The 26,799-nt window shown below is 42.8% G+C and overlaps 9 protein-coding genes across 9 annotated transcripts; 4 read left to right on the top strand and 5 right to left on the bottom strand.

Annotated features, from left to right (window-relative positions):
- Nucleotides 1-1,231: 1,231 nt before the first annotated feature.
- On the bottom strand, nucleotides 1,232-2,508 carry SS1G_00643 (hypothetical protein; the record flags this gene model as incomplete). The annotated part of the gene is made up of 4 exons (XM_001598504.1): nucleotides 1,232-1,355; nucleotides 1,416-1,751; nucleotides 2,179-2,325; nucleotides 2,456-2,508. The coding sequence occupies 4 exons, from the start codon at nucleotides 2,506-2,508 to the stop codon at nucleotides 1,232-1,234; spliced, it is 660 nt and encodes a 219-aa protein (XP_001598554.1).
- Nucleotides 2,509-3,219: 711 nt separating this feature from the next.
- SS1G_00642 (hypothetical protein) lies at nucleotides 3,220-5,128 on the bottom strand (the record flags this gene model as incomplete). The annotated part of the gene is made up of 5 exons (XM_001598503.1): nucleotides 3,220-3,321; nucleotides 3,370-3,506; nucleotides 3,572-4,591; nucleotides 4,649-4,824; nucleotides 4,872-5,128. 5 exons carry the CDS (start codon nucleotides 5,126-5,128, stop codon nucleotides 3,220-3,222), a joined length of 1,692 nt encoding a protein of 563 aa, XP_001598553.1.
- Nucleotides 5,129-7,021: 1,893 nt separating this feature from the next.
- Nucleotides 7,022-9,089, bottom strand: SS1G_00641 (hypothetical protein; the record flags this gene model as incomplete). Its single annotated transcript, XM_001598502.1, has 5 exons — nucleotides 7,022-7,254; nucleotides 7,313-8,147; nucleotides 8,201-8,399; nucleotides 8,451-8,533; nucleotides 8,748-9,089. 5 exons carry the CDS (start codon nucleotides 9,087-9,089, stop codon nucleotides 7,022-7,024), a joined length of 1,692 nt encoding a protein of 563 aa, XP_001598552.1.
- An 868-nt stretch (nucleotides 9,090-9,957) lies between these two features.
- SS1G_00640 (predicted protein) lies at nucleotides 9,958-11,575 on the top strand (the record flags this gene model as incomplete). The annotated part of the gene is made up of 3 exons (XM_001598501.1): nucleotides 9,958-10,003; nucleotides 10,363-10,434; nucleotides 10,596-11,575. The coding sequence occupies 3 exons, from the start codon at nucleotides 9,958-9,960 to the stop codon at nucleotides 11,573-11,575; spliced, it is 1,098 nt and encodes a 365-aa protein (XP_001598551.1).
- A 252-nt stretch (nucleotides 11,576-11,827) lies between these two features.
- Nucleotides 11,828-13,072, bottom strand: SS1G_00639 (hypothetical protein; the record flags this gene model as incomplete). Its single annotated transcript, XM_001598500.1, has 1 exon — nucleotides 11,828-13,072. The coding sequence occupies one exon, from the start codon at nucleotides 13,070-13,072 to the stop codon at nucleotides 11,828-11,830; it is 1,245 nt and encodes a 414-aa protein (XP_001598550.1).
- A 395-nt stretch (nucleotides 13,073-13,467) lies between these two features.
- Nucleotides 13,468-15,708, top strand: SS1G_00638 (hypothetical protein; the record flags this gene model as incomplete). The annotated part of the gene is made up of 4 exons (XM_001598499.1): nucleotides 13,468-13,587; nucleotides 13,735-14,118; nucleotides 14,167-15,264; nucleotides 15,313-15,708. 4 exons carry the CDS (start codon nucleotides 13,468-13,470, stop codon nucleotides 15,706-15,708), a joined length of 1,998 nt encoding a protein of 665 aa, XP_001598549.1.
- Nucleotides 15,709-17,844: 2,136 nt separating this feature from the next.
- Nucleotides 17,845-20,737, top strand: SS1G_00637 (hypothetical protein; the record flags this gene model as incomplete). Its single annotated transcript, XM_001598498.1, has 4 exons — nucleotides 17,845-17,861; nucleotides 18,076-20,125; nucleotides 20,178-20,277; nucleotides 20,328-20,737. The coding sequence occupies 4 exons, from the start codon at nucleotides 17,845-17,847 to the stop codon at nucleotides 20,735-20,737; spliced, it is 2,577 nt and encodes an 858-aa protein (XP_001598548.1).
- A 918-nt stretch (nucleotides 20,738-21,655) lies between these two features.
- Nucleotides 21,656-23,673, top strand: SS1G_00636 (hypothetical protein; the record flags this gene model as incomplete). The annotated part of the gene is made up of 2 exons (XM_001598497.1): nucleotides 21,656-21,793; nucleotides 21,874-23,673. The coding sequence occupies 2 exons, from the start codon at nucleotides 21,656-21,658 to the stop codon at nucleotides 23,671-23,673; spliced, it is 1,938 nt and encodes a 645-aa protein (XP_001598547.1).
- Nucleotides 23,674-24,537: 864 nt separating this feature from the next.
- On the bottom strand, nucleotides 24,538-25,837 carry SS1G_00635 (hypothetical protein; the record flags this gene model as incomplete). The annotated part of the gene is made up of 3 exons (XM_001598496.1): nucleotides 24,538-24,831; nucleotides 24,903-25,671; nucleotides 25,758-25,837. The coding sequence occupies 3 exons, from the start codon at nucleotides 25,835-25,837 to the stop codon at nucleotides 24,538-24,540; spliced, it is 1,143 nt and encodes a 380-aa protein (XP_001598546.1).
- Between the last annotated feature and the right edge of the window lie 962 nt (nucleotides 25,838-26,799).

Genomic DNA, 26,799 nt, shown 5'->3' with positions numbered 1-26,799 from the left:
TTTTGGTATGATTATGACTATTAGTATTTAAGAGAAGGGATAATAGAAAATATGTAATAAATAAGTAACTTGGCTGTGGAAAATGATATAATGATATTATAATATAATTGATAGATAAGCCCTTAATTATATTTGTAGGGATATAATTAATTGAACTTTAGATATATACTAGGTAGATTACATATAAAATCCTTTAAATATATATTTAAATTATTTATAACATATAATAAAATTCTTTTTATAAAGAGTTGAATGTTACGACAGGTAACAATTAGGTCACGGGATTAGTAATAACACGTGATGCGAGGACTCGAAGAGAGCGAAAGGATCGATGCTCGATCCCCTCGCTCCCTTCGAGCCACGAAGCATGAAGGTCTATATAATCGTGATGGATTTCCTTTGTATAGAGCTTCGTGCTTAAGATCAATCATTTAGTATACTCTACTATTAGTTACGAATTGCATCATTGTCATTATTTAAGTCCCTGCTTGACGCCTAGTTATAAACCACCTCGAGAGCCTAGAGCACTTCCACGTGATCTGGACGGCAAACCTCGTAACAAATCGATGCTGTAGTAAATATGGAAAGATTGGTCATAATTCAAGAATTTGTCAAAATAGTATAATAGATCCTAGATTATTAGATTCTTAATAGTTTGAATCAATTGAATAAGTTATGATTGATTAATTAGAATTTGAAGTGGTTAAATGGTCAAAAAGTGTGCGGACTAGTGATATGGGCGGACTGCTGATAAACCACGTTATAGGTGCTTTGTAAGTCTTATTTGGCCAGTATTATATGTTCTAAGAAAGATATAGGATATAGGATGGAGATTGTGAATTAGTATATAATATTGAGCATTTATTATATCTTTTAAATTGAGATTGAAATCTCATAGAGTTAGTTCCGGTTACGTTTTGAAAGATAGTCTTTATATCAATCAGTAGTTTGTTGGTTTTAATGGTATTTGTTTGATTTGAGAATAATATGACTTTTGTATTTCTATGGTATTGTAAGTGTAAGATCTTAGGTTTAGTCCAGCTCTTAGAAGAGTAGATCTAGAGTCGGGACTTTTGGAATTTGTTTCCTGAACAGATCACTAGTCTAGGAGAGGCGCTTTTAGGTTAAATAATGTTGTACTGTGAAATGAAATAGCTGGGACTGAAAATACAGTATATTTAGACAATGAGCTTCATTATCTCGAAAATCCAAGATTACCTGTACACAAAATTCATTCCGGTTTCAACGCATATAACCTCACAGGATACAAGCCCTTTGGAAACCCCTTTGCCAATTCCGTCTTTAATATTTTCAAACCAGCTTTATCAAAAAGTTCCCGAAACTTCTCATCCGTTCTAATATTTTATGTAAGCTTAATATCTCAAACACTCACTTATGTTATGATTTGTACGAACCTCGTAACGCTGCTATCAACTTCATCAAACATATCATTCCCAGCATGCGTACTCATATTTTCCTTGACTATTATCCAACCATTTTCATTCAACATATTTCCACATTTTTGAAAATATTCCACAAGTTGGGAGTCTGTTAGATGTCCTAGACACCATTGGTTCCATATTAAGTCGTATTTGATTTCTGTGTCTGGCGTCCAGGCTTCAAGACCGACAGGATATATTTGACCAACTCCTGGGTGGTCTATAAGTGCGGAAGAGAATTTCGTCACTGGTTCTACGATATCAACTGTAGTAGCGATACTTAGGAGTAATGCTTTTGTAATTCGACCGATTCTGGTAACTTGGTTAGTTGAAAATTCTTTAAGCTTGATGACCAAGAAATTCTCCTTGCGCGGGCAAAATGATAGGTATATCCTCTCAGAATATCCACATCGGGGTCTCCTTGTGAAGCGATTCTTGTGGTTGGAATTGAGTAGCTCGCGTCGACCAAGACGCTGGCCAGAAAACTACTTTCAACCATGACCACAGAAACTGTACGAACATAAAACTGTCCTTTCTATACACTAGTACACACAGGCATGAGCTTCTAAACTTCAATTCTCCAGCATGACCCAACAAAAAACGCTTTCGAGCTCCTCCGCTCCTCCTCAATAACACACCATCAAACCTACCACCACCAAACCTCACCACACCCCAAGTAAAAAAAGAACAAGAAACACATCACACAAAAAAAGAACTAAAAAACCCCCAAAAAACTCACCCAGCCCCACAATCCACCGCCCTCCCCAACTTCACCCCCTTAACCCCCAATTTCCCCAAAAAATTCTTCGATCCCTGGATATCCACACGACTGATATACGGAAATCCTCCTAACATCCCATCGTCATTTGCTTCTATACTTTCCCAGCTATTTGTTCTGTTAGTTTTTGTCTCTCTCTGTTTCTCTTTCTCTTGATTTCGAATCTCTTTTTATATGTATTTATATATATATGTAATGTTTGATTAGAGATTGTGAAGGGGGAGATTGGGATACGTACTAATGAATAGCATCCGCATGATTAATTTGAGAATCCGCGGCTTGAGTTGTCATTTTCTGGAGGGGGGTTTGTAAGCTCGATGTTGTAGTAGAATGAGTTTGATAGGGTAAGTATAGTTGATTGAGATGATTGTGATAGAGGTTGTGAGGAGGCAGGATATATTTTTGAGGGTGGGAAGAATGGTGGGCTTGTTGTGATATTGATATCGATATTGAGAGAAACCTTTGAAGGAGGGATTGAGTGAATGGTAGTGTGCTGTTAGTGGGGGCTTGCCGCTTATGTATTAGCGTTTGATAGATTGTCGTGGTTGAGAACTTTGGTGGGAGTGGATTTAGCGATAGACGATATCAGGCTTTACCTCCTGAACAATGATTCAGGATGTGAGATGTTATATATGATTTGAACCTACATGATTGTATGTTTCAAAGAGAATTGTTATGCTAAAACAGCGTTTTTCTAACATGCTGTGATCCAGATAATAGATGATGAGAATTTAGTTATGAACAAAGCCGAAAACACAAGCCAGATATTCAAACTCACTAAAGCATCACTAGCATGCTAGATCTTCACATCAGAAGTTTCAAATATTTCGAAAATCCCAAGTCTTGATATACTACATAACATCTTATCTTATCCTATATTATTTTTCTATCCAATAACTATTATATTTAAACATAAACATTAACCCTTATCCAAAATAATTAAAATATCTACAACCAAAGTAAATCTCCCTCTAATTCCATGCCCCTCTTCAAGTGCACCCCCTATGTACAAGTACCAAAACCCTTTTGACATCCCGTACCACAATAAGCAGTGGTACTTCCACAATATCCATGCGTACTACAACAATTTCCATAACTGCTTCCCTGGCAAGTCTCCTTGTTAGTACCTCCACATGATCCATCAATGCTGACTTTCAGAGTAGAAGTGGCAACGGCCGTGGATGTGGTAGTTGTGGATGTGATTTTTTTGGTGGAGGTAGTGGATGCTGAGCAGGTTCCTGCAATGGGTTGGCAGCCAGTACCGCAGTAACCAATAGTACTTCCACAGTCTAGTTTGAGTTGACGTTAGTAAATGAGGAAGTATAAAGTGAGAGTACATAATGAGAATTCTTACATCCATGTTCTGAGCAGCAGTCACCATAGCTGGAACCAATACAAGTTATGGAGCTAGAGCAGCTCCCATCAGTAGAAACCTTTTGGGTGCTAGTTGATTGTGCCGAGGTTGAGGTTTTGGTAGTGCTGGTTGAAGCTTTAGCAGTGCTGGTTGAAGCTTTAGCAGTGCTGGTTGAAGCTTTAGCAGTGCTGGTTGAAGTTGTAGATGATCCAGAGCAAGTTCCACTGCCAGGTTGACAACCGGTACCGCAATAAGCGTCAGTAGATCCACAAAATCCATTAATGGAACAGCAATTTCCATAGATGGAACCAAGACATGTGATATCTGCATTGCAAGAACCGTCATCGGAAACTTGTTGACTTGGTGTAGGGACAGCGGCGTTAGGGTCACCACTTCTGTACCAGTTCTCAGACGGGTCGCCGAGACAATTTCCCACGGTAACCGATTTAAATCCATGAGAGTACATGGAAGCAAGGATGTAATCAGTAAGGTTATAGACAGTTTGATAATGGATATCGTGCTCGATTTCCAGGTAATTATCTGTCGCAGGATTGGCGGTAGCAATGGCGGCATCCCAAATGTTCTTGGACTTTTGAATGAGATTTGCAGCATCATTCAGATATCCCTCGGTATCCAAATCAAAATAAGTTACATGGTAGCCCAAGTCTGCCATAAGGTCACCACAAGTGTCGTTACACTCAGAATAAGGTGGTCTCATATAAGTTGGGAAATACCCGAGGATGTTTCTGAAGGCCATCTCATTGTAGTACATTTGGTTTTTGAACGTTGTTGGGTCAAGGGATGTCAAATTTTGGTGACCCCAGGTGTGAGATGCGACTTGATGACCTTCGGCAATCATACGCTTGATAACGGTAACATACTCTGGGGTGGTATCGATTGCACCTTTCCCAAGGTTGTTACCGGTAATCATGAAGGTAGCTTTAGCTCCATAGGCTGCGAGTTTGTCAAGCAGATCATTAGTGTAAAGATACGGTCCGTCATCAAAAGTGAATGCAATGTCTATCAAAGTAAATAAGTCAGCATTTCCCATCATCACAAGAGCCTAGAAATACAAACCTCCAGCAACTTGACAATCGTAAACGCCAGCTCCTCCATATGGAACATCGCCAATGTGTGGGCGTGCAATATTTGCTGTCGAAGCACCAGATGGAGCTTGGAGTGTGTCACAAAGAGGTCCATATTCGAACTGGCAATCTGGAGCTGCACAATATTCTTCCGTGGTACCGCAGTATCTAGTTTCATTAGTTGATATTTTTCGAACTGACGAGATACTACTCACCCTTCTGGGGAGCAGCATGCATTCACACAGCTACCAACCCCGGGACCGCAAGTATTTGGATCTTCCGCCCTTGGCCCTACCTCAGGTGTTCTTTCTTCCACATGCACTAGATTTGCGATTGGAGCTGGCATGGCATTGCGACCTTTGATTGTTTGAAGGAACTCTCTACCACCCATCAATTTTGGCATAGCAGGTCCAGGATGTGCACTCGACAACGAAGCCAACGCCACGGTGGCGAGGAGCGACACAGACTTCATGTCGATAATCCGATGAACGAGTGTGAGGTGCAATTAGCTAAACAAATATGACTTATCGCAAGATTGTTTATATGACCGGATTAAACCTTACACCTAGCTGGTTTGTCAAAACTGGTGATAAACGAAAAGACTGCACACGGAAGATTGAAGCGACTGTGAGGGTTATAGAAGCCGATGAGGGAGTGAAGGAGGTTGTAAGTGAGGCGAACTCTTCGTATTAAACCTCAAGAACAGAGATGACCTGACTTGATATGCAGCGACAACAAACAGGGGAGTATGCAAGGTAACATAGATTTCTGGGGTCAAAACTCTGAGAATGTAGCTAAAAGTCCGATTTGTATAGGTAGAACATGCAGCCTACTAATGATGCACCACAAGGATGCAGGATCTGTGCAGCCATCCCATCACTGAATGGGACGACCGCAACGATTTTTCTTTTCTGCATAGTTTCTTACATATAGGTGCAGGTCCAAGAACTCATTATACTTTTTAGAGAACATATTAATGTAGGTCACAATGAGGCTGGGAGAGTGGAAGGGTGTGAAGTGGGGTACATGAGGTCTCGAAGAGGTCCAAGAACCATGTCCGATAACAAGAAATTATAGAAGTAACTTTCTCATAAGGATATTTTCATGCTAAAACATCTTTTTGACGGCTGGACGTTCGTAACTCGTTTGTATCCTTACGGGTAGGTGGTGCCGTACACTGTGATAAATACTAAAATACGATCGGAAAATTTTGAATGAAGGGGTCTTCCCGACTTCGTGGTGCCAATCACGATTGCCATGCAAAAGAAATGCTTTTGTGACAGCTTGATACGCAGCTTTTGATCACAACCTCATTTTGAGGTCGCTTTTAATGCTACATGGAGGGCTCCTTTTCATGGGTAAAAATGGTGGAATGACAAAAGAGACTGAGGTGGAGATTGAGAATTTGAAGGCTCCGAGAAAAATGAACATCGTCTCATGGCCTCCTCCCGGGTAGAAAGTAAGTAAGCTTAAGCTTGGCGTATGCACGACCATTTTCGCCCCCCCCCCCCAAAGGCTCCGTCAATATAAACATGTTTTCTTCGCAGTGCGTGGATTTGCAAGCGTTCACCAGTTGGAAAAATATGTTGTGGATCATTTCAATAAAACGTGGCATGTAGCTCGTATTCAAAGGTATCTTACTGAGCAAACAAAAAAGTATTTATCAAATCAAATCAACGCTCCTGTGTGCAGTTTTAAGCATAATCAAATCTCCTTGTGTACTGTACCGTATTGATAAAGGTAACGGATGGATCCAGCCGTCCATCGCAGTTTTCGATTCTTCCGAATAACTATTATTAGTGTCTCGTTTTCTCCCGAGATCGTCAAATTTCCTACAATAAGGCCTCGTGCGACTCAACTAGAGCTGAGTTCGGACGAGTCTCATCGCTTAACATAAGAACCTTCCTTACCTATGAGATCCGAGACCCCGATTACAACACGGTTCGTGTGGTGTTCCTACCTCTTGATGCGCAACTACATAAGGGTCGTGTGGATTGTCATGTCGTGTATCCTAGACGCGCAAGTTTATACTGCAGTATCGATGTTCCAAAACACAGTAGGATCCAGATTCACATCAAGTCTCGAAACGATATTGCTGATCGAGTCATAATCATCTGACGATAATGTTGACTTTTCAAGTGGCAGCTGGACATTAGTATCAACTGCCAAGGATGGAACAGATAAGGTACATTTCATTATATGTATAATCTAAAGTTTAGCAGTGTAAGTATTATGATAGACTCTTCCTTCCATTGGAACACGTCTTCTCGAGGCATCGACCGAATCAAAACTTCAAGAACGTGGCAGGCAGGTGGATAGCCACGACTTAATTAAAGGTTTCCTCGCTTCTCGACATCTACCTCTCCTAGTGCGTGACTCCTAAGGTCTCGCTTTCCTTCAAGTATCTGTAGTATCTTCCCTTTGTGATATTTCTCCAACTCTTGCCCCATTTTACTACTGCAAAGAAGGTTAAGACTTGAGCAAGACCAGCAAAAGCAGCCACAATGAAAGCATTTTGATAACCCATATTTGTGACCCAAGGCGTGATCCCATAACCCATCGCAAAGCTCATTGTATTTCGAATGACAATCACGCTTGCTATAAGCACTTTTAGCTTGGGACGTAGAAATGCAAATGGAACGGGGGAAGAGCGTACCCATGGCCTCGCCACTCAAGTCTTTATAGGCATCAATACAATAAGAGACAGACAACTGAACACCAATGCCGTTTGAAGCAGCAATCAGGAACATGGCAACTATGAGGCCAAACCAATGTATGTGTTGAGCTGCTCCAACACCCCAAAGGATCAGGGAGGAAGGTATGAGAATGACGGATAATAGGAATAACCAAAGTCGATGCTCTGCTTCCAAGACGCCTTTGTTGCGTCGGGCGAGCCACAATACCACTCTATCTCCTATGACACCAGAATAAAACGAAGCACAGGCTACACCGAGTAACGGTGAAATATACGACAATCCAACCATAGAAGAAGAGAAGTTATAAGGTGGGGCACTTAAGATCAACGAGGCAGTCCCATTGAGAACGTTAAACCAGATCAAATTGCTACCATACGAGAACCCAGCGTAGGCAACCGATGGAAGAGATATGAAAATGAGAGGCCGAATCACCATGCGGAATAGTCTGAAATCTCGTTTCTTGTCCTTCAGCGACAACTTTTGCAGGTACGTCTTCGGCTTGTAATGAACGGTTCCGCGTTCTATGGTCTCTGTGGCCGATTTTGAAACGCCAATGGTTGCATCTTTTTCGGGATCCAGTGACGTTGAAGGATTAGAGGACTTCTCTTGGATCATCTCCTCTTTCGGTGTAATCGCTTCAGGCGTGTTGCCCCCGGATTTTTTCATTTCCTGGGGTGCTCTATCATAGTTTGTCTCCTCCATCAGGAAGAAGCAGAATACAAACCCGATGGCTAGAAAGATGGCGCACCAATACATCACCCATCTCCACCCTTGTCCGTCGTTGATGAAGCCAGCCTACAATGATGTAAGTCAGAATGCCATTGTGTTATCAATATCCCATAACTCACAAGTATTGGGGCTAAAAAGTTACTTCCAGCCAGCATAAAGGCATATAGCCCCATATAAGCACCTCTTTCATGGGTAAAGTAAATATCTGTAATCGATACTTCACATAGGGACTCGATAGGAGCTCCCACAGCCCCCTGTAGAATCTTGCTTCCAATCCATGCAGAATTGGTTGTAGCATGCGGCACCCATAACATAGTACTTGTTCTGTTAGCAAAATACAGGAAATATGATCATTACAATATTACTGACCCCAGAGTTGCTAGCATGGAGAATAGATACACCGGTCTCTTGCCATATTGTAGTGCTATGGGCTGTGCAATTAAACATCCCCACTGAATTCAAGTATAACATTAGCGGCCGGCCCCGAAGACATCAAATATACTGCTACCATCTGGAAAGTACCCTATGCATGCTGCGTGGGAGGAAGAAAGCGCTTGATCCATTTCAGGGAAACGTAACGTTTTTCCTGAACTTCTTCACTCATTTGAGGACCATAGCCAGAAGCATATGATTTGATTTGACGGAAGACATGATAGTGTAACTTACCCCAAAAAACAAGAACATATATCCTGTGCCGGCGTTCAGCTGATCAATTGTCAAGCCAGTGTCCTTGCTTATGGGCTCCAGGACACTATAAACAGCTGCAGATGCTATTCCAACCATCAAGGTATACATAGACATGCATGCGGTCGATAGCATCTTCCGCTTTGGGCTCCAATTCAATGGATCATCTGGGTCACTAGATGGTGACGGAACTAGGACAACGTCTTGTATTCGAGATGCAGATGCATGCTGCCCTCGCATTACACCCTCAAGATCGACCAGATGAATGGTTCCCGGGATAGGACGTGTATCCAATTCACCACGCCCATGTTCAGAATCCCCCATCGTGAAACAAAACAACAGATAATAACCGCAGAAGATAGTAATGTATAGCTAGTTGGCAAGAGTTTTTGAATACTCAGCCTTTAGAAATGATTGGAGATACCTTTTACTGCTCGGTCAGGGGGTAGACCCTATGCTTTTAAGGGAATCATCTGTGCTGAAAGCGCGCAACGAACTTATCACGAAGCTTAATATGGCTGTCGATCATGTTGATATGAGATAATGCGGTGTATCTGAAGCTATCCACTTAGAAGCCCAAAGTAGCAAGTATATGCAATGATGACCACCAGCGCTGAGCTCTCATTCGGTGGGCTCGCCTAGGCCTGGCTACCCCGCGCATTCGTTATCATAAAAGTTCCGATAAGTATCATGACGAGAACTTTATCAACGAAATGTATGATAACGGTGGAGCTGTTTGTCTTGTCGTTGCGTTTTTGATAAGTGAGAACTTAGAAGCTCTCGTTATTGAAATTCATTATCGGGGTTCATCTTGATTATTCAAAATCTCCAATGCACGATAGAACTAGCTGGATTAGGCAGGCATTACCACAAACATTCCTCGACACCACATCTGGTAATATTACAATAAAGTTGCGAATTTTCTAACCTCAGCTAACGATCCTCAATTCGACAAGTATCTGAAGAACATAGGTCCATGGGATTATCTCTGATAACTTGCATCGAAGTTGAAGTAGGGTGCGCCAAAGTTGAGTTGGCGCCATACATTGGAATTGCTACCGGGACGATACCTTCTATGCTTTCAATTGAAGTGACAGTTCGCAGAGTTTTATCGGTCGGACAAGTATTTGACAACCAAAATTCTCTTGTTGATGATTTTGTCCAAATGTGCCTACCCCTTCTAGTTCCCAAAATGAATGATGTCAAGTTGAAGCGCAACCTTAATAGATTCTTGGGTCGTCAATGAGCTACATATCGCAGCGAGCGCCTGTCTTCATCCCTTTTGCAATAGCTATTTTGGAACGATTAGATGACCTTCTAAAAGCCGGCAACATTCTTGGGATCTTATCGCATGCCGGCTTAGATAGCATGGTAAACATGCTAGGCATTCAATATTCTGCATTCTTGCCACGGTGCTAATGTTGCAATGTTTGAAGAAAGTAGCGAGCGCACCCTTCTTTTAAAACCTAAGTGTTCGAGTTTGGTAGCATCATGTCTGGCATCCTTTCAAGTACTAACTCCTTGATTCTTTGATTGTTCAATTGCACCGGAACAATAATGGTGTATGCTAATGCATCATCGAAATTGCCTTGGATAGCTACCATTTGTGCTTTCTTCCTTTGCTGGTCTGTTTGGTTTCGTGACGTTCAATATAGGGGCAACCTTCAGCGTGAGTCAATAGCTCCTATCACAGTATGAGTCGCCTAATGCGGGTTCAGGAGTACGTAGCTCGTCCGGATGTTTGTCGCAACGATGGACAAAATCCCTTTCCCGCACACTAGAACGCGGAAAATGAGACTATCTAAGCAGAGAAAATAATTGCTATAACAGCCAAGGAGCCCTCGAATGAACGGCCAATCATCCTATATGCTTTCTCAGAGTCTCCTGAAGCACGAATCAATATCCAATATTTTATAGATCATGGCCTTTACGATGCAGCCGATTTCATTTTTATCTTAAACGGCGAAACAGATATCCACAAGAACATTCCCCAAAAAGACAACATCAAGCACATCCACCGACCGAACGACTGTTTTGATCTAGGAGGATACGCCGAAGTCCTAATCAAAACTGAACTTTACAAAAAATACCGCAAGTTCATCATGTTAAACGCCAGTCTCCGCGGACCCTTTCTTCCCTCCTGGTCTCAATCCTGCTGGTCCTCACTCTACCTCTCCCGAATAACAGACACCACAAAACTCATCGGCATGACCGCAAACTGCGAGCTAGAATTCCACATCCAATCGATGATCTGGACTACCGATTCCCAAGGCATCGAAACATTGCTCTTTCCTTCCAAAAATGTGCTCGCAAAATTACCACCCCAGCCTATGCATGCTATTAAAGGCCCTTTCGATGCATCGGAGAAATATACACCGGGCATCAACAATTGTTTCCGTAGCTTCAACGGAGCAATTAATGCTGAAATAGGCGTTACAGCTCTGATGCGCGCCGCGGGGTACGGCGTCGAGGCCATTATGAGTGCGTTCCATGGAATTGGTAATGGAAAAGACGACAAAATTTCTGAAAAGGAGAAAGGGGATCATCATCACCATCATAAAGGTTCTGAAGAAGACTCATCTGAGAAGCTGGATAAGTCCTCTGACTTGATGAGTGAATATGAGAAGTTTTGCGGTTCAAAGGGCACGGGAGATGTTCTGTATGATGGGGGATATTTTGGGATTAATGTGCATCCGTTCGAGACGATTTTTATGAAGACTAATAGGAATATTGGTCCCGTGGCTCTGGAGAAGTTGACAAGTTGGATGGAAGGGAGTAGGTTTAGTAGTTATGATTATTGCGAATCGTAGGATCTTGTTGGGATTCAGTAGTTGCTTTTCTTGATTGTTCTGGAGTAGTGGAACTTCTTTTCATGACTTGGAAGTTGCGATGGATCTTCGGAAAAGTAAGGAGGGCCCGAGTGAAAGGTGTTGGGTGTTGTGACGCATTAGTAGATTGGGAGAGATAGAACTCCTCGCAATAAGCTGGAGAAAGACAAAATACATGAGGGTATCAAAGAGTCAAATTATGTATGTATAGAGAGTATAAAGAGTACAACAAAGCTAAAGGTTGAATCTTGTTCTTTGCTTCTCCATTCCAGCCTTCCACTGCCATTGGACTGCATCATCTCCTTCGCTGCCTGCTCTACCAATACCCTTATCAACTCTTCTTAATTTCAAGGTGAATCTTGGCCCTAGCTCCTGCAATCCAGCTCTGATGCCTTCTACACCTTCCACAATCTTTCCATCTGGTCCTACCACGCTCTTTTCTGTTTCTCGCTTCTCCCTAAATACATATCGGTGTCTTCGCACGAAAATATAATCACGTTGATTGTGTAGCGTAACCACTTGTCTACCCTGTAACTCTGGCTGTGGTGGAAATAGTGTCAAAAATAATCTTGCAGTCAACAATCCTAATGGTGTGCGGAAATTGTTCAAAATAAGTTCTGGATAGTGATTTGTTGGGTTACCATGACCGGGTAACTTCTTTCCTTCAACCCAATTCTTGATCGAGAAGTGACATGTAGGACCAGATGGTAAATGGACTATGGTCAAACCTGTGGGCACCTTTGCGTCTTCCTTTAGCATCACGACGGATGTATATTCGCGATTTGTAGCAAATTTACAGATTTCTCTTAGAGAATATTTGTATCCATAGCGATGGGCTGATCGAGGAACGTAATTGCTGTTTGGAAAGAGAGTGCATAACAGATGAGCCTCTGCATGCAGTGTCGAGTTCAAGGAAGTTGTGACAAGAATCTTTGGAGCTGGCGGAGGCTCATCTGTGAAAAGTGTAGGGAATTTGAGAGATAAAGAAGATGGTGTGAGGTCGAGGTTTGTGCTGGTTGTTGAAGGCGCATTGCTAACTGCCCTAGGCCGGCTTTCTGATTCTTCATCCTCATCGTCGGATCCCTTCTCCGAATCAGAGTCTAGCATACTATCGACATCATCATCTTTCTCCTCCGGTGCCTCGTCTAAAGGTTCTTGCTCTGCTGCCTCCGCCTCTTCTATGCGCCTTCGCTTTAACTGCTCGACATCTACACTGATATTGAGATCATTTCCATCACCTGATACTTCATCCCAGACACGCTTATTATCAATTGTATGCGGAACATTTTTCGCTAATCGCTGCCTCCTCAATTCGGGGTCTCTGTCTTCTTCTCTCTTCCGTTTGAAGCGTATATCTCTGCGATCGCTATCGCGAGCTTTCTTTTGTTTAATGTGAAGATCTTGTCTCTTGAATTTGTTGCCAGTCTTGAAAGGTAAAGCCGCCTTCGAAGAAGTTGGGTGCACTCGTTTAGACCCCATTGTAAGGTTGTATGATGTTTTGGTTCTGTAGGTAAATAGAGGAAAGGAAGTTTGGAAAAACCGAAGATGAAATCCAAAAATTATTTTACCATAACGGAATGCGGCCGCATATTCCGATTGGATTGTGGATCTACGAGGCTGTCCCCCTCGCAACAAGTCACACAAAAATAAATTCCCCACGACTTTTATAAATCACAAAGCTTGAAAAGTTCCCCAGACTTTCTTTGACTCATACCTATTATTGGATGAGTCCTCGGTGAATGCGATACTTCTGTAGCCTTACAAGAAATATTGTTGTCAAACCAAAATTAAGCCCACGACTAGTGTTTCGAACCTTCACATCTACAACACCCCACAATAAATATCAAATACCAAAATCGAAGAAGGACAACATAATGTCGACCACTACCACCCTTAAGGGTCAGCCCCTTGATCGTCAGGTCCTCGATTCCATGTTGAGGCGGCGGATGTTCTACACTCCTTCTTTCGAAATCTACAACGGAGTCGCTGGTCTTGTAGGCAATGATTCTTTTATACAACACCTCCAATATCCAAAGCCATATGAATCTTTCATGTCTCAACCTTTCCACATCCTAATACAGATTCTATTTTCAACCTACCATGAGAGACTTTTTCAGAGGCAATTGCTGACTTCCACGTAGTATGACTATGGCCCACCCGGTTGCGCTCTCCAGGCAAATGTTATTGACCTATGGCGCAAACATTTCGTCCTAGAAGAAGATATGTTGGAGCTGGATTGTACGGCATTAACTCCAGCTGAAGTTCTCCAAACTAGTGGCCATGTAGATAAGTTCGCAGATTGGATGTGCAAGGACCCTAAGAACGGTGATATTCTACGAGCGGACCATTTCGTTGAAGACATACTCGAGTCGAGATTGAGAGGTGACAAGGAGGCTAGAGGTGTTAAGATCGTCGAGGAAGAAGAGGACCCATCTAAAAAGAAGAAGAAGAAGAAGACCAAGGGTATTGAAGCCGTGAAGCTCGATGACTCAGTTGTTCAGGAATACGAGGAGATCTTGGCTAAGGTAAGGTCACTTAATGATATTACAAGCATAGCTACTGACTTATATTAGATTGATAACTACAATGGCGAAGAGCTCGGTCAATTGATTAAGAAGTACGAAATGAAGAATCCAGACACTGGCATGGAGCCTTCCGCACCAGTAGCCTTTAACCTCATGTTCCAGACTGCAATTGGCCCAAGTAGCAACACTCCAGGTTATCTACGACCAGAAACTGCTCAAGGTCAATTCCTCAACTTTGCCAAGCTTCTTGAGTACAATCAACAGCAAATGCCATTTGCTTCGGCTTCCATTGGCAAGTCATACAGAAACGAGATCTCTCCGCGTGGTGGTCTGCTAAGAGTTCGAGAATTTTTGATGGCTGAAATTGAGCATTTTGTCGACCCTGAAGGTGGCAAGAAGCACGACCGTTTCAATGATGTCAAAGATGTAGAGCTTGTTTTGTTGAATCGCCATACTCAACTAGCCGGTAAAACCGACGTTGAAAAAATGGCTATCGGCAAGGCCGTTGAAAATGGCACTGTTGATAACGAAACTCTCGGCTACTTTTTGGCACGAATCCAACTCTTTCTGGCAAAAATTGGTGTAGACCAATCTAAAGTTAGATTCAGACAGCACATGGCTAACGAGATGGCTCATTATGCTGCGGATTGCTGGGATGCTGAGCTGCATACTAGCTCTGGTTGGGTTGAGTGTGTTGGTTGTGCAGATAGAAGTGCTTATGATCTCAGCGTACACGCAAAGAAGACTGGTGCGCCATTGATGGTACGCCAAAGATTGGATACCCCAATCACTATCGAGGAATGGCAGATTGATCTCGACAAGAAAAAGTTCGGCCCTCAATTCAAGAAGGATGGCAAGGCAGTCGAGGCTGCTATTGAGGCTCTGTCGCAAGAAAAGCGAGAATCGTTTGCAAAAGAACTCAAGGATAATGGAAAGATTGTCATTGAGGTCGACGGGATTGCCGACGGTAAGGCTGAAGTTGGTGCCGATCTTATCAAGATTGAGCTCCGAACCAGGGTTGAAAACACGAGGGAATACACCCCAAATGTAATTGAACCCTCATTTGGTATTGGTAGAATTTTGTACGCCTTGATGGAGCACAACTACTGGACCCGTGGCAGTGAAGGTGGTGATGAAGCACGTGGTGTAAGTGGTGTTCATTCTCGTGCATTTGCAGCGACTAACTAAATGCAGGTCCTCTCCTTCCCACCAATTGTTGCCCCTACTAAAGTACTACTCGTTCCCCTCTCTTCTCATGAGAGTTTCAAACCCTTCCTGAAGCAAATCTCATATAAACTCCGATCCATGGGTATCTCCAGCCGTGTTGATGACTCTTCCGCATCCATTGGCAAGCGTTACAGCCGAAACGATGAACTTGGTACTCCTCTTGGTATCACGGTTGACTTCCAAAGTGTCAATGATAGCACATTCACTTTGAGAGATAGAGATTCCACCAAGCAAGTCCGTGCATCCCAGGAAAAGATCCTGGCGGCTATCAAAGAGTTGGTCGACGGCACCAAGGTTTGGGCAGATATTGAGAAAGAACTACCAATTTTCGAGGGTCAAGAAGCTGAGATTCCTGCTCGTTAAGACATAGAAACAACTAGATTCAGCGAAGATTTGTTACATGGTATTAAAGAGGAATGTCGAGATCTTGTGTATCTTGAACATCTCTAGGTTGATCCTTGGAGGTTCGGGGAATCTGATATCACATGTAGATTGTGATATCGTATAGCGCTAAATGATAAAAATAAATATTTCATTACCTTTTGTCGTCTAACGATCCTTTCCCAGCAGATCTTCCTGGGAAAGGAAAATGGCCATTTGATAAGATAAAATGTCACTTCGTAGTCTGTATAGGTAAACTCAAATATGGAGATGGGCACTGCGTGCGTAGTGAGCTTTCACCCTTCCTTTTCGCTTCGAGAAGTTCTATGGCAATTAGGATTTGAACTACTGATTAGAGAGAGGCAAACGCAAAATCAATCATGTAAGTAACACACTGTAGAATTGAGCGTCTTCCTCTTCCAGATTCGATTTCATCAAAGTAGAAATAATGGTGGCCCGAGAAACTCCCTAAACCGTGCGGGGGGGTGAATCTGTTACAAGATCCGTTCATTGGAAACATGAACTTGTGATGCTACACTGATTTTTGAAACAAAGGATGATGATTATGGTAGCGGCTATGATGAATTGGAGGGGCTTTGCTTCCTTTCAAGATATCAATGCACAAATCAATTTTCAAAGCGTTTGTTTGAGTAAAGAAGGGCAGGAAATTCAGCAACTGACTTGGTTGGAGATAGGTTGGTGTTCACAAATTGTTTCAAGAGCTTCAAAGAAATAAGAGGCTTGGCTGCTGGTGAATAAGCTTTCGTTGATGTAAAATCGGTAATCTATGAAACAATGATACTCGGAGGAGATAAGTAAATCAATATACCAAGCATGCCATGTTTACCAGTTAATATGTTATGTGTATTGAGGGGTGGTTGGTAAGTCGGCTACAGTACGACTAATTAATTACCTAACCTAGATATGATGCTGTCTATTTGATTATTTGATTAGATGACCCTGTCACTTTTCCAACAGAAATATCTCAAGTGGTTTTATCTTGATGAAGCCTTCCGATCATCCCTGAGTCAAAGTCCTTTCCTTTCCCATCAGCCTCTTGTGACTTGAGGGTTGATTCTGATTGGGCTAATTGTTGAGGGGGATAGGTGGAAGGTTAGATATGAAGGAATGAATATCTCTCATGTGAATTTGTGTGTATGTGTATGTGTGTGTGTTTGTGTATTTGTAGTGATCGTCTTTTATTCTTCTATTCTTCTTGCCTTTGATATATGATCTTAACCAAGACTTGTAGTTAGTTCGAAAGACATCATGGAACAGGATAGTAGATTCACGGGAAAGCCCCTCATTATTTTGCCGCTTCACTATGCTAAAAGTTGATAAACGCTCTCTTAGTACATGACAGGTGCATCAGTTCATTTAAAATATGTACCAGGGTCCTCTTGAGTACTGCACTCCGTATTCATCTGTGAACTGTTTTAGGCGAAGTTCAGGGACCTTGGTGAATACATGACAGTCAAAGGATTTGGGCCTCTTAAGGATGTGCACAGATGCTTCGGGGGTTCATTAGTGTTAGTGTCCTGTAGTAACCGCTTGAGAACGAATGGCGAACAAATGGCAAACTCGATTCCTAAAAGCAGCTCAAGGTCAAAGTCAATCTCAATCTGAATCTCAATCTCAGTCTCAATCACCTTCAACCCATTGAACAACTACAACCAAAAGGGTTATCTCACTACCACCACAAAGGTTTTTTGTCGGCAGCAGCAATATAATACTTCAACTCCCAAGGCCAACGTGATACAGCGAAAAATCCATTTTATCATTGCAACATATAAAAAGAAAGGAACGCTGGACGTTGTTGTGCAACGGCAACTCGGTCTTTCCTGATCTCCCCCTGGCTTGCGACCTCGAATAATCTCGAAGTTCCAACGGTCTGCAAGACATAGATCGGGTGGAGTTTTTATTCTCCCAAGGGCAGGCAGGCTTCACTTTGTATGTGATTGTACATTCTTTGCTCAAAGAATAATTGCTAATAATTGTAAATACAGTCATTTTTGTCTCTTCTCTTTCAACGATACCCCGCGGCTACGACCTGCTTGTTCCCTTTTCAGAATCCTGCATACATTGTTCTTTAAGTTGTAATTCTGCATTTTCATCAAGATGTCTTCACAAAATAGGTATGAAAATCCCCCATCTTATGTTTATCTGCACAAAGCACCTGCCTGGAAATAATCCAAAATGTGCAGAAATATTCGAGTGTCATCTCCCCCGGCGGACCTTATTCGCCTTCCCATGACCTTCACAGCCTGCTGCCTTTGAATAATATATCTTCACCTCATTTTCTTTGTAGATTTTTACATGAATAAAACTAATCAATATTGCTATTTTCAGCATTTATAGTCCAGGTCAATTCATGAACCCTGGACCTGCGCCTCGACCTCCTGCTGGCCCTCGATTAAATTACACTCCTACTACCTCGAATGTTCCCGGAAATGTGTCTGCACCTAACATCTCCCAGTTGAGCATCAATTCTCCCATCACCAGAACTGTTTCATCAACATACTCCGGTTCGACCGTCTCTCTGCCTTTAGCTCGACAACAGACCAATATGGATGGACAAGGAGGTGTCGCAGTGATCAAGGAGGGATGGGCTTCGGTAAAGGAGGGCAAGAACTTTATCAGTCCTTGGAAGAATAAGTGGCTCATCCTCCGCAAAGAAGCACTCGATTTTCATAAGACTGAGGGTGGAAAAGTTGCATATCAAATTGTGCTCAAGGACGTCCTTGGAGTTTCGAGAGTTGAGGCCGCTGGAACCATCTTCGAAATCAGGAGAACAATGAACGGCTCATCGAACAATCCAGGGGATGATGACAGTTCTGGGAGAACTCTTCAGATCAAGGTCAAGACTGACGATGATTTGTATGAATGGATCGATTTCATTTATGCACGTTGCCCTGGCATGGGCGGTGTCAGCAACCCAACCAATTTCAGTCACTCCGTCCATGTCGGTTTCGATCCCAACACCGGAGAGTTTGTCGGATTGCCTGCAGAGTGGTCAAAATTGCTAAATTCGTCAGCTATTACCAAGGAAGATTATGAGAGAAATCCTCAAGCTGTTTTCGAGGTCTTGGAGTTCTACTCTGATATTACCAAGCGTCAACAGAATCCACAGCAATTTTCGAGTTTGACTCCTACACCATCAGTCGCTGCTAATCAAAATAAACAACTTGGTTACATGCCAGGAAACTCGGTTGCTCCACCCAGACCGCTTCAGCCTCAACAGCAACAGCAGCCAAATAACAACGGATATGGCTCTCCTCAACAGCAGCCTCGAAGACCCACACCTCCCGAGCAAAGTCAGCAGCGCAACCAAATGCAGCAAATGGCAGCGAACTATGTTACTCCTGATCAACGCGAGGAACAGAGACAAGCGCAATTGGCAGCACAAAGACAGCGGGAACTAGAGGTGGCAGAACAAAATCGACTTGATATGGAAGAATACAACGCGACAATCCCTCAAACTCGCATTCCAATGGCCAAGCAGGAGATTGGAGGTGGTGGTTATTCGAGCAATCCTCAAGATCGATACAATCCGACTCGTGTGGCGCCTCCTGCTCCCCGACCGCAGAAAGGTCAACAGACTGCTGCTCAAAGGCCAGCGCAGAGACAAGCACCGTCTGCACCATCTGCAAGCGATTCGAGCAGACCACCACTTAATACCCAGCAGAGCTCGTCTTCAGTTAGAGATCAAAATGGGTCAAATAAATCACCATCGGAAAGACAGGATCCTCGATATCCTAACAGTCAAACTTCTAGTCCTCAGCAGCAGCGACCGGCTCAGCAACAACCATCTAGGTTACCTGCCCCAGTTAACAATGTGAAGCCACTTAATGTCGCTCCCAAACCAGCTACCAATGGTGTTCAACAGAATGACGCAGTCAAGGCTGCAGAAGCTGCTCTTACTGCCAAGCCAGCCGCCTCTGAACGCACAAAGGACGTTAGAATGTCAACCATGTCCGAGAATGAAGTCATGGCTAAGTTGAAAGAGGCTGTCTCCAAGGATGATCCTAACCTTTCCTACTCCAAGCAGAAGAAGATTGGTCAAGGTGCTTCTGGTTCCGTCTATGTTGCGAAGGTGAAGGAGAATCCGGCATCTCCAGTTGCTCGTGAAGTTCTACGTCAACAAGGCAGCAAAGCCCAAGTTGCAATCAAACAAATGGATTTGGCGCACCAGCCGAGAAAGGAGTTGATTGTAAATGAAATAATGGTTATGAAGGATAGCAAGCATCGAAACATTGTCAATTTCCTTGATGCTTTCTTACGAAACAACTACACGGAACTCTGGGTTGTCATGGAGTACATGGAAGGAGGTGCCTTGACTGATGTTATTGACAATAACTCCAACATTACTGAGGACCAAATTTCCACCATTTGCCTTGAGGTTCGTTCCAAATCTGATACCCAACTCTCCGTATCTTTACTAATTTCTGTAGACCTGTCGTGGACTCGAGCATCTTCATGCACAGAGCATTATCCATCGTGATATCAAGAGTGACAACGTTTTGCTCGATGCACGTGGTAATGTCAAGATTAGTAAGTTCTCTCAATCTGGTTTTTAGATCTACATGCTAACTCACTCATAGCGGATTTCGGATTCTGCGCTAAGCTCACTGAATCTAAATCTAAGCGTGCTACCATGGTCGGTACTCCTTACTGGATGGCTCCCGAAGTTGTCAAGCAAAAAGAGTATGGACCAAAGGTCGATATCTGGTCTCTTGGTATCATGGCTATTGAGATGATCGAATCTGAGCCACCGTATTTGAATGAGGAGCCTCTCAAAGCTCTTTATCTAATTGCCACCAACGGTACACCTCGTCTCAAGAAGCCCGAAAAATTGAGTAAAGAACTCAAAGCTTTCTTGTCCGTCTGTCTATGTGTCGATATCAGAAGCAGAGCATCCGCAGATGAACTGTTGATGCATGACTTCTTGAAGCACGGCTGCGACACTGCTAGCTTGGCTAACCTCCTCCACTTCCGAAAGAATGCCAAATAAGCAACCAACAACTTTACGAGAGTTAATGATGACAGGGTTTACGAAAATCGAATAATTGGTGGCATTCGAGTTCGTGTTTGGAAGATATCGATTTTAATATTATTTTGCGACATAACGCAGGTTACATCATGGTTATATTGTGTGGTACCTATATCAACAGCATGAATCCCGGAGTTTCTGGGAGTTTCACATTCTGTTTTCTTTGCTCGACATATTTAAGATCTGAAGCATCGTGGATAGATGCCAATGGCATATCTAGAGGCATACAAAAGACGGGTGAAAAGGAGTAACCTCTAGTTCTACTTTTACCTACTTTAACTTCTCGATAATTTTCCGATTTGTGGATACGTATCCTTGAGATCTTTCGAAAGCAGGCCTCGAATTGAGGATATCTTTACGAGAAGATGGCCATAAGGAACGATAGTTGGCGTCAGGTAGAATAATTGAAGATTAATAATAAATAAAAGATAGAAAACACACTGCTTGTAGAATGATTATGATTGTGGTCAAAAGTGTGATATGGTGGTGTAGTTTGTTAGTATAAATTAATTATCCAGTGTACGGAGTAGGTAATTAACTATCTAATATAATATATAGTACTCTGTATGCCGAAACATCAATATATTATGGATTAAAAGGTCAAAAAATTAAAAAGATCATAAAGCTATCTATCTATCTATCTTTCCTATGAAACCCCCATCTGGTGCTTCCAAAGCTTCTAAAGCTTCTAGAACTTCTTCTATCTCCAGTCTTAGCCTCGGCCAGTCCCGGCAGATCTGGCCTTGTCTTACTAGTGTAGCCTTGCGAGCTCAACAACAAACCAAACCTTGTTCACAGCTCCCCGGTACGATCTCACAAATTTCGAGATATCTTCACACAAGTTATCTCGAATTTATTTTTCACAAGCAAATATAAATAATGGCTCCTTTAATACCGTCTGCTAAATCGACCTTGTCCTATCCTTTATATGCTTGTGATTTCGATCCTATAGATTCGTCCAGATTGGTGGTTGGTGGGGGCGGAGGAGCTGGGAGGACGGGTGTGGGAAATAAGATTGTGAGTATAAAGAATCTTTTCATATGCGAAAACTGTGTTCTTTCAGTTTGGATACATATACTAATAGCTATAATGTTAAGACCCTTTTGGACACTTCAAACCCAAATGAGCTTGTTGAAGCGGCGGAGATAGATCTCAGCAAGGAAGAGGATAATGTCACCAGTCTTGCAGTCGGTCAGCCTCAAGGAAAGACAAGCTTGATCTATGCAGGAGTGAACTCCAGTCCGGAGGAATTTGGCAAGGGAAATAATGCGCATTTTCGAGTTATTGGAATAGAGCCAGTTGCCAAAGGGAAGGGAAAGAATACACAGCCTGTTGCGACAACGAGCAAATTATCCGAGATTTCGAGAATTTCATTATTTACTCATGTGGAAAGGGATTTATACCAAAGAGTCATCCGGCTTTCACGGTCCTATCCAGGACAATCACAATGGGGTGCAGTTGCGACTGGACTTGCGAAGGATTCCGAAGTCGTACTTTTTAAAACGGCGCGAACGGGTCCACCTAAATCTAAGGGTGCCATAAAATTGGCGAAGGAGGCTGTTGATATGGATTTCATACAAACTGGAAAAGACGATTATCTTTTTGCATATGCCGATGAATATGATATCTATGTGAAGAAGCTTGGCTCAATGGATGATGGGGCGGAATCTGAGTGTGTATATATTACACCAGCCTCAAGAGGCAAGGAGAAAGTTACATTACCATCTTTCAGGTCGATAAGGTGGCTGACGAAGGACTTTATTGTCATGCTCACGAATATACACAGCCAAGGAGGAGTGGTACTACAGATTCTCAGACTACCTCCAAGCGGCAAAGGACAATGCAGAATTGCGCAATCACATCGACTTCCATCCAGTATAACGAAAGCTACTGGACTTGCAGTCTCCAATCTTACACCACCGGTGACTCCTGATGAAGAACAAGGCTACACTCAATTTGTCATTGCGGTCGCCGGTCACGATATCTCCATTTCTCTCTTCAAAGTTGATCTCCAGCATGAATTAAATAACTACTTAGTCACACCTATCAAACCCTTCCGAACGTTCAAGAATGTTCACCCTCTTCAAATCACAGGCATTACATTCTCAAATTTTACACCACCTACGGGACCCGTCACTGCAAGTACTCCTCCTCAATACCTCAAGTTAGCTAGTGTAGGCGTCAGCAACACAGTCATCGTCCACACTCTCCCTCTATTCCCTGTCCCTCTTTCCGTAAAAAGAGGTCAATCACACACACCTCGTTACGTCGTTGCTCTTCCTTCAAGTAAAGCAATTTACTCGTTTGGAATCATCCTTTCTATGCTCGTAGCAGTATTTGCAGCAATCATGATGCAAAGCATCTTAGAGATCAGAGGAGTAGTAGAACCACATTTAGGAGCAGCAAATTACCTACCTATACCATTACAAGAAGCAATCGGAAAGCCATACATATTCCCCTCCCATTACAACGCACTCGGTACACAAGCCTCTACCTCCTCCATCCCCCCCAGTTCATCAGACACCTCCCCCTCCCCCTCTTCCCCAGACTTCTTCGCCTCCCTCCGATCCCCCGTCCCCAACTCCCCCCCATCTCGAATCTACCTACACCACGGGCCCCCCATCCCAGATATCCCCGCCGCCGTCGAAAATCAAGAAAAAAAAATCACTTCCCCCGATACCTCTCCATTAATCCACGCCGTTCTCCACGACGCGGATAAACATACCGGGAAATCATGGGATGAATTAACGGCGCCGCAAAAAGAATCTTGGAAGAGGAAATTGAAGGATGCGGGGCACTGGGTTGAGGGGATGGGAGAGGCGATTTTTAAGGGCGTGGTTTTTGGGGAGTTGAGGGATTTGGTTGGCGCGGCGGTTGTGCAGGCTGCTGCTGTGTAGGTGGGTGGGTGAGGTAGATGGGTGAGATGGTGGATGGGATGATTATTAATTAGGTGTGAAGAGCTGGTTTTTAGAGCTACTGGGGAAATTATATAGAGGTAGTGGATATATAAATTTATAAGGGAGAGTCAATTTTTAAGAATGTGGCTTGGTAAGTGGAGAGGGGGGTGTGTATACTATTTTTATTTGTTTGTTTGTTATTGTTGATGTTATATCTAATTGATAGATTAATAGAATATTGAATGAGGATTTTCTTCCTTTTTTCTTTTCTTTGATTTCTTCGATTTCTCTTCCTCTTCATTCATTATTCAATGAGATTCAATCTAGTAACGTAATTGAGCAAAAAGATATAGATTTATTACACATACATATACACACATATCTCTATTTTAGCACAAGATTTAAATATTACAATGAAATAGCAATACCCGAGTAAATCTATATATTACCAAGTAGTATGTTGTTGTATTCATATAAATCATTATTTCATCCTCAACCTCACCCTCATTCTCATCCATATTCCCATTTCCATTTCTTATTTCCCAATTCTCATTCCGTCCATCCATTCCATCCATTCAATGATCCGTCCATCCAGCTTAGTAGAGTGAAAGAATTATCTTTCTGTCTTTCTTTCTCCCCAAGCCTTCATCTCTCCATCTTTCCTTCTCAATCCTAGGAAGTATTACTACTCGATCCACCCAAATCATGCACGTATGTATGTTGATATCACACTCCCGCTCCTGCTCCCGCTCCAGCTCAAGTTAAAAATAAAAGAAATCCCATCAAACCCAAACTCCACAACACAAAACTTTAACAATAAAAAATTCCTGTGAATGCATGCATCCTACCCCTTTCTCAGCCTCTCTACAACATCTCCCTTAAAGCTCTCTTCTGCTCCACTGTTAAACTCGTCGGGAACTTTACATTATACTTGATGATAAAGTTTCCTCTCTTATCAGGCTGTTTGCTCAGCGGCATACCCAAATCTGGATATGAATCCGAGGAACCAGGTTGAGTGGGTCCTCCTTTATCGAGCGAGATGTTTTTACCATCGATGGTTGTAACAGTACGATTCCAACCTGTGAGTGCTTCTTTAAGATCGAGATCGACCGTCATGATTAGATCATCTCCATCGCGTGTTAGGTAGGGGTGTTTTTTCTGGCGGGGTATATTAGTATGTTGTTAGATGGAGGGAGGGGTAAAAGCCCCTAGCGGGGAAAGGAACATACCTCTTCGATAACGAAATGTAAATCCTGCTGACCACCCTCCTCCTGATCACCTACTCCCTTAAACTTAATCTTACTTCCCTTCTTCAAACCCGGTTTAATGTCCATCTCCAAAATTCGATCTGTAGTTTGTCTCTTGCCCGTTTCGGGATCAAACGTCTTCCGCTTAATCTTCATCTTCTTATGACAACCCTTAAACAACTCCTCCAAACTCAAAGCTAGAGGTTTTTCCACCGTCGTAACCTCGGGCGTTTCCGCTCTCTGCCTCGCCGGTTCCGCGCCCCGGAATTGTGATTGTGCAGTTCTCGAACGACCATTTCCAGCTCCCCCAGGACTAGCTCGCGGAATACCACCTCCACCCATAGTAGAAAAGAAATCCTCCACTCCCTCTCCACCACCTCCAGCTCCCTGACCTCTTAAAAATTCACTAAAAATCGATTCCGGATTACTGAAACTAAAGCCTCCACCACCTGGTCCGCCCGCGCTGCTGAAATCATAGTGGAAGGTTTTACCCCTTGGCATGCCGCTCGATGAACCAAATCCTCCAAAGCCTCCTGGCATGCCTCCTGCCGCGAATGGATTACCGCCACTTGCACTTGGATCTGGTGGTGGGGGACCGCCTCGTAACATAAATTCTAGTCCATATTCATCGTATGTTTTGCGTTTTTCGGGGTCTGAAAGGATCTCGTAGGCTTGAGAAACTTCTTTGAATTTTTCTGCCGAGTCGGGTTTATCCTTATTTTTGTCGGGGTGATGTTTCATTGCCATTAAACTGTTCAAATATTAGTCATTGGTACAAGTCAGTTAGGGAAGCTGAGTGGATTGATGGCGATGAAGGAGAGGATTGTATGCACATACCGATATGCCTTTTTAATTTCTTGTTGATTGGCAGAAGGCTTAATGCCTAAAGCATCGTAAAGTTTTGTTTCTGCCACCATGTTTGCTGTTCTTCGAATGTATCTTTATTGTTGGAGAACTTCAGTTGAAGAAGAAAAGCAGTTCGATTGTGAATAGAAAAGTCGAAACCCGTAAAGTTATCAAATGAAGTTATGTCCAACTCCAACAAACAACAATGAATTATCCTCTTCTAATAAAGATGGCAACTATCAAAAATGGCCACTATCAACTATTGACTCTCGGTTGAAAATGGGTCATGCACTAGATTCTGAAAGTAATTCGTCAGTGATTGGGTTGCGAAAAATTCAAATAGATAAGGTCGTATTGTAGAAGATCCTCGAAGGAGCTGAAGGAAGGTTGTGTGTTGGGTCTTGTGTGTCTTGTGTGTTGGTTTTGCCAATGATGGACTGACTGACTGACTGATTGATTGACAGGTCGGTTGGGTTGTGTTGGTACTGAGTGATGTATGATGTATGATGTGGTTGATGACAGGAAGGAATAGGAATGGAAAAACGTTGTTCATTAATCCTTTCCCTCACAATGATTTACAAATCCAAGGAAATCTTGTTAATATACATACCACCGACTAAATTAGATCGATCCGAATGAGATCTCGTGATTATGAGCTGTGAGATGTGCTCTCAAGTCTCTAGTTCGCTGGCTGCTTCAAATACGAGAGGGTGATTCTTGGTGTCTTTGAGTGTTGTAGGAGAGAGTAAGATAGAAATGTGTGATGCGTGATGCAGTACTGTAGTTAGCAATTTGCGATTCTTTGTTGTCAACTCGAGTTAATAAATAAGCCGTATTGCTGTACTGATTAGAGTGAGGTGAGCGAGCAGCAATATTAATTACAATTGTCCAATGAGTACGAGTATGAGTATTTTGAATATTCACTTGGTAAAGAATTAAATCAACTTTGTAACTATTCCATGCCTCACTGTATAGTAAGAAGCAATAAATATCTCCTCCCCTCCCTCAGCTGTTACTTTCAAGAATCTTCCAC

This window comes from Sclerotinia sclerotiorum, genomic scaffold (assembly GCF_000146945.2).
Source record: "Sclerotinia sclerotiorum 1980 UF-70 scaffold_1 genomic scaffold, whole genome shotgun sequence".
NCBI classification, from domain to species: Eukaryota; Fungi; Ascomycota; class Leotiomycetes; order Helotiales; family Sclerotiniaceae; genus Sclerotinia; species Sclerotinia sclerotiorum.
This window is presented reverse-complemented; position numbering and strand designations above follow the sequence as displayed.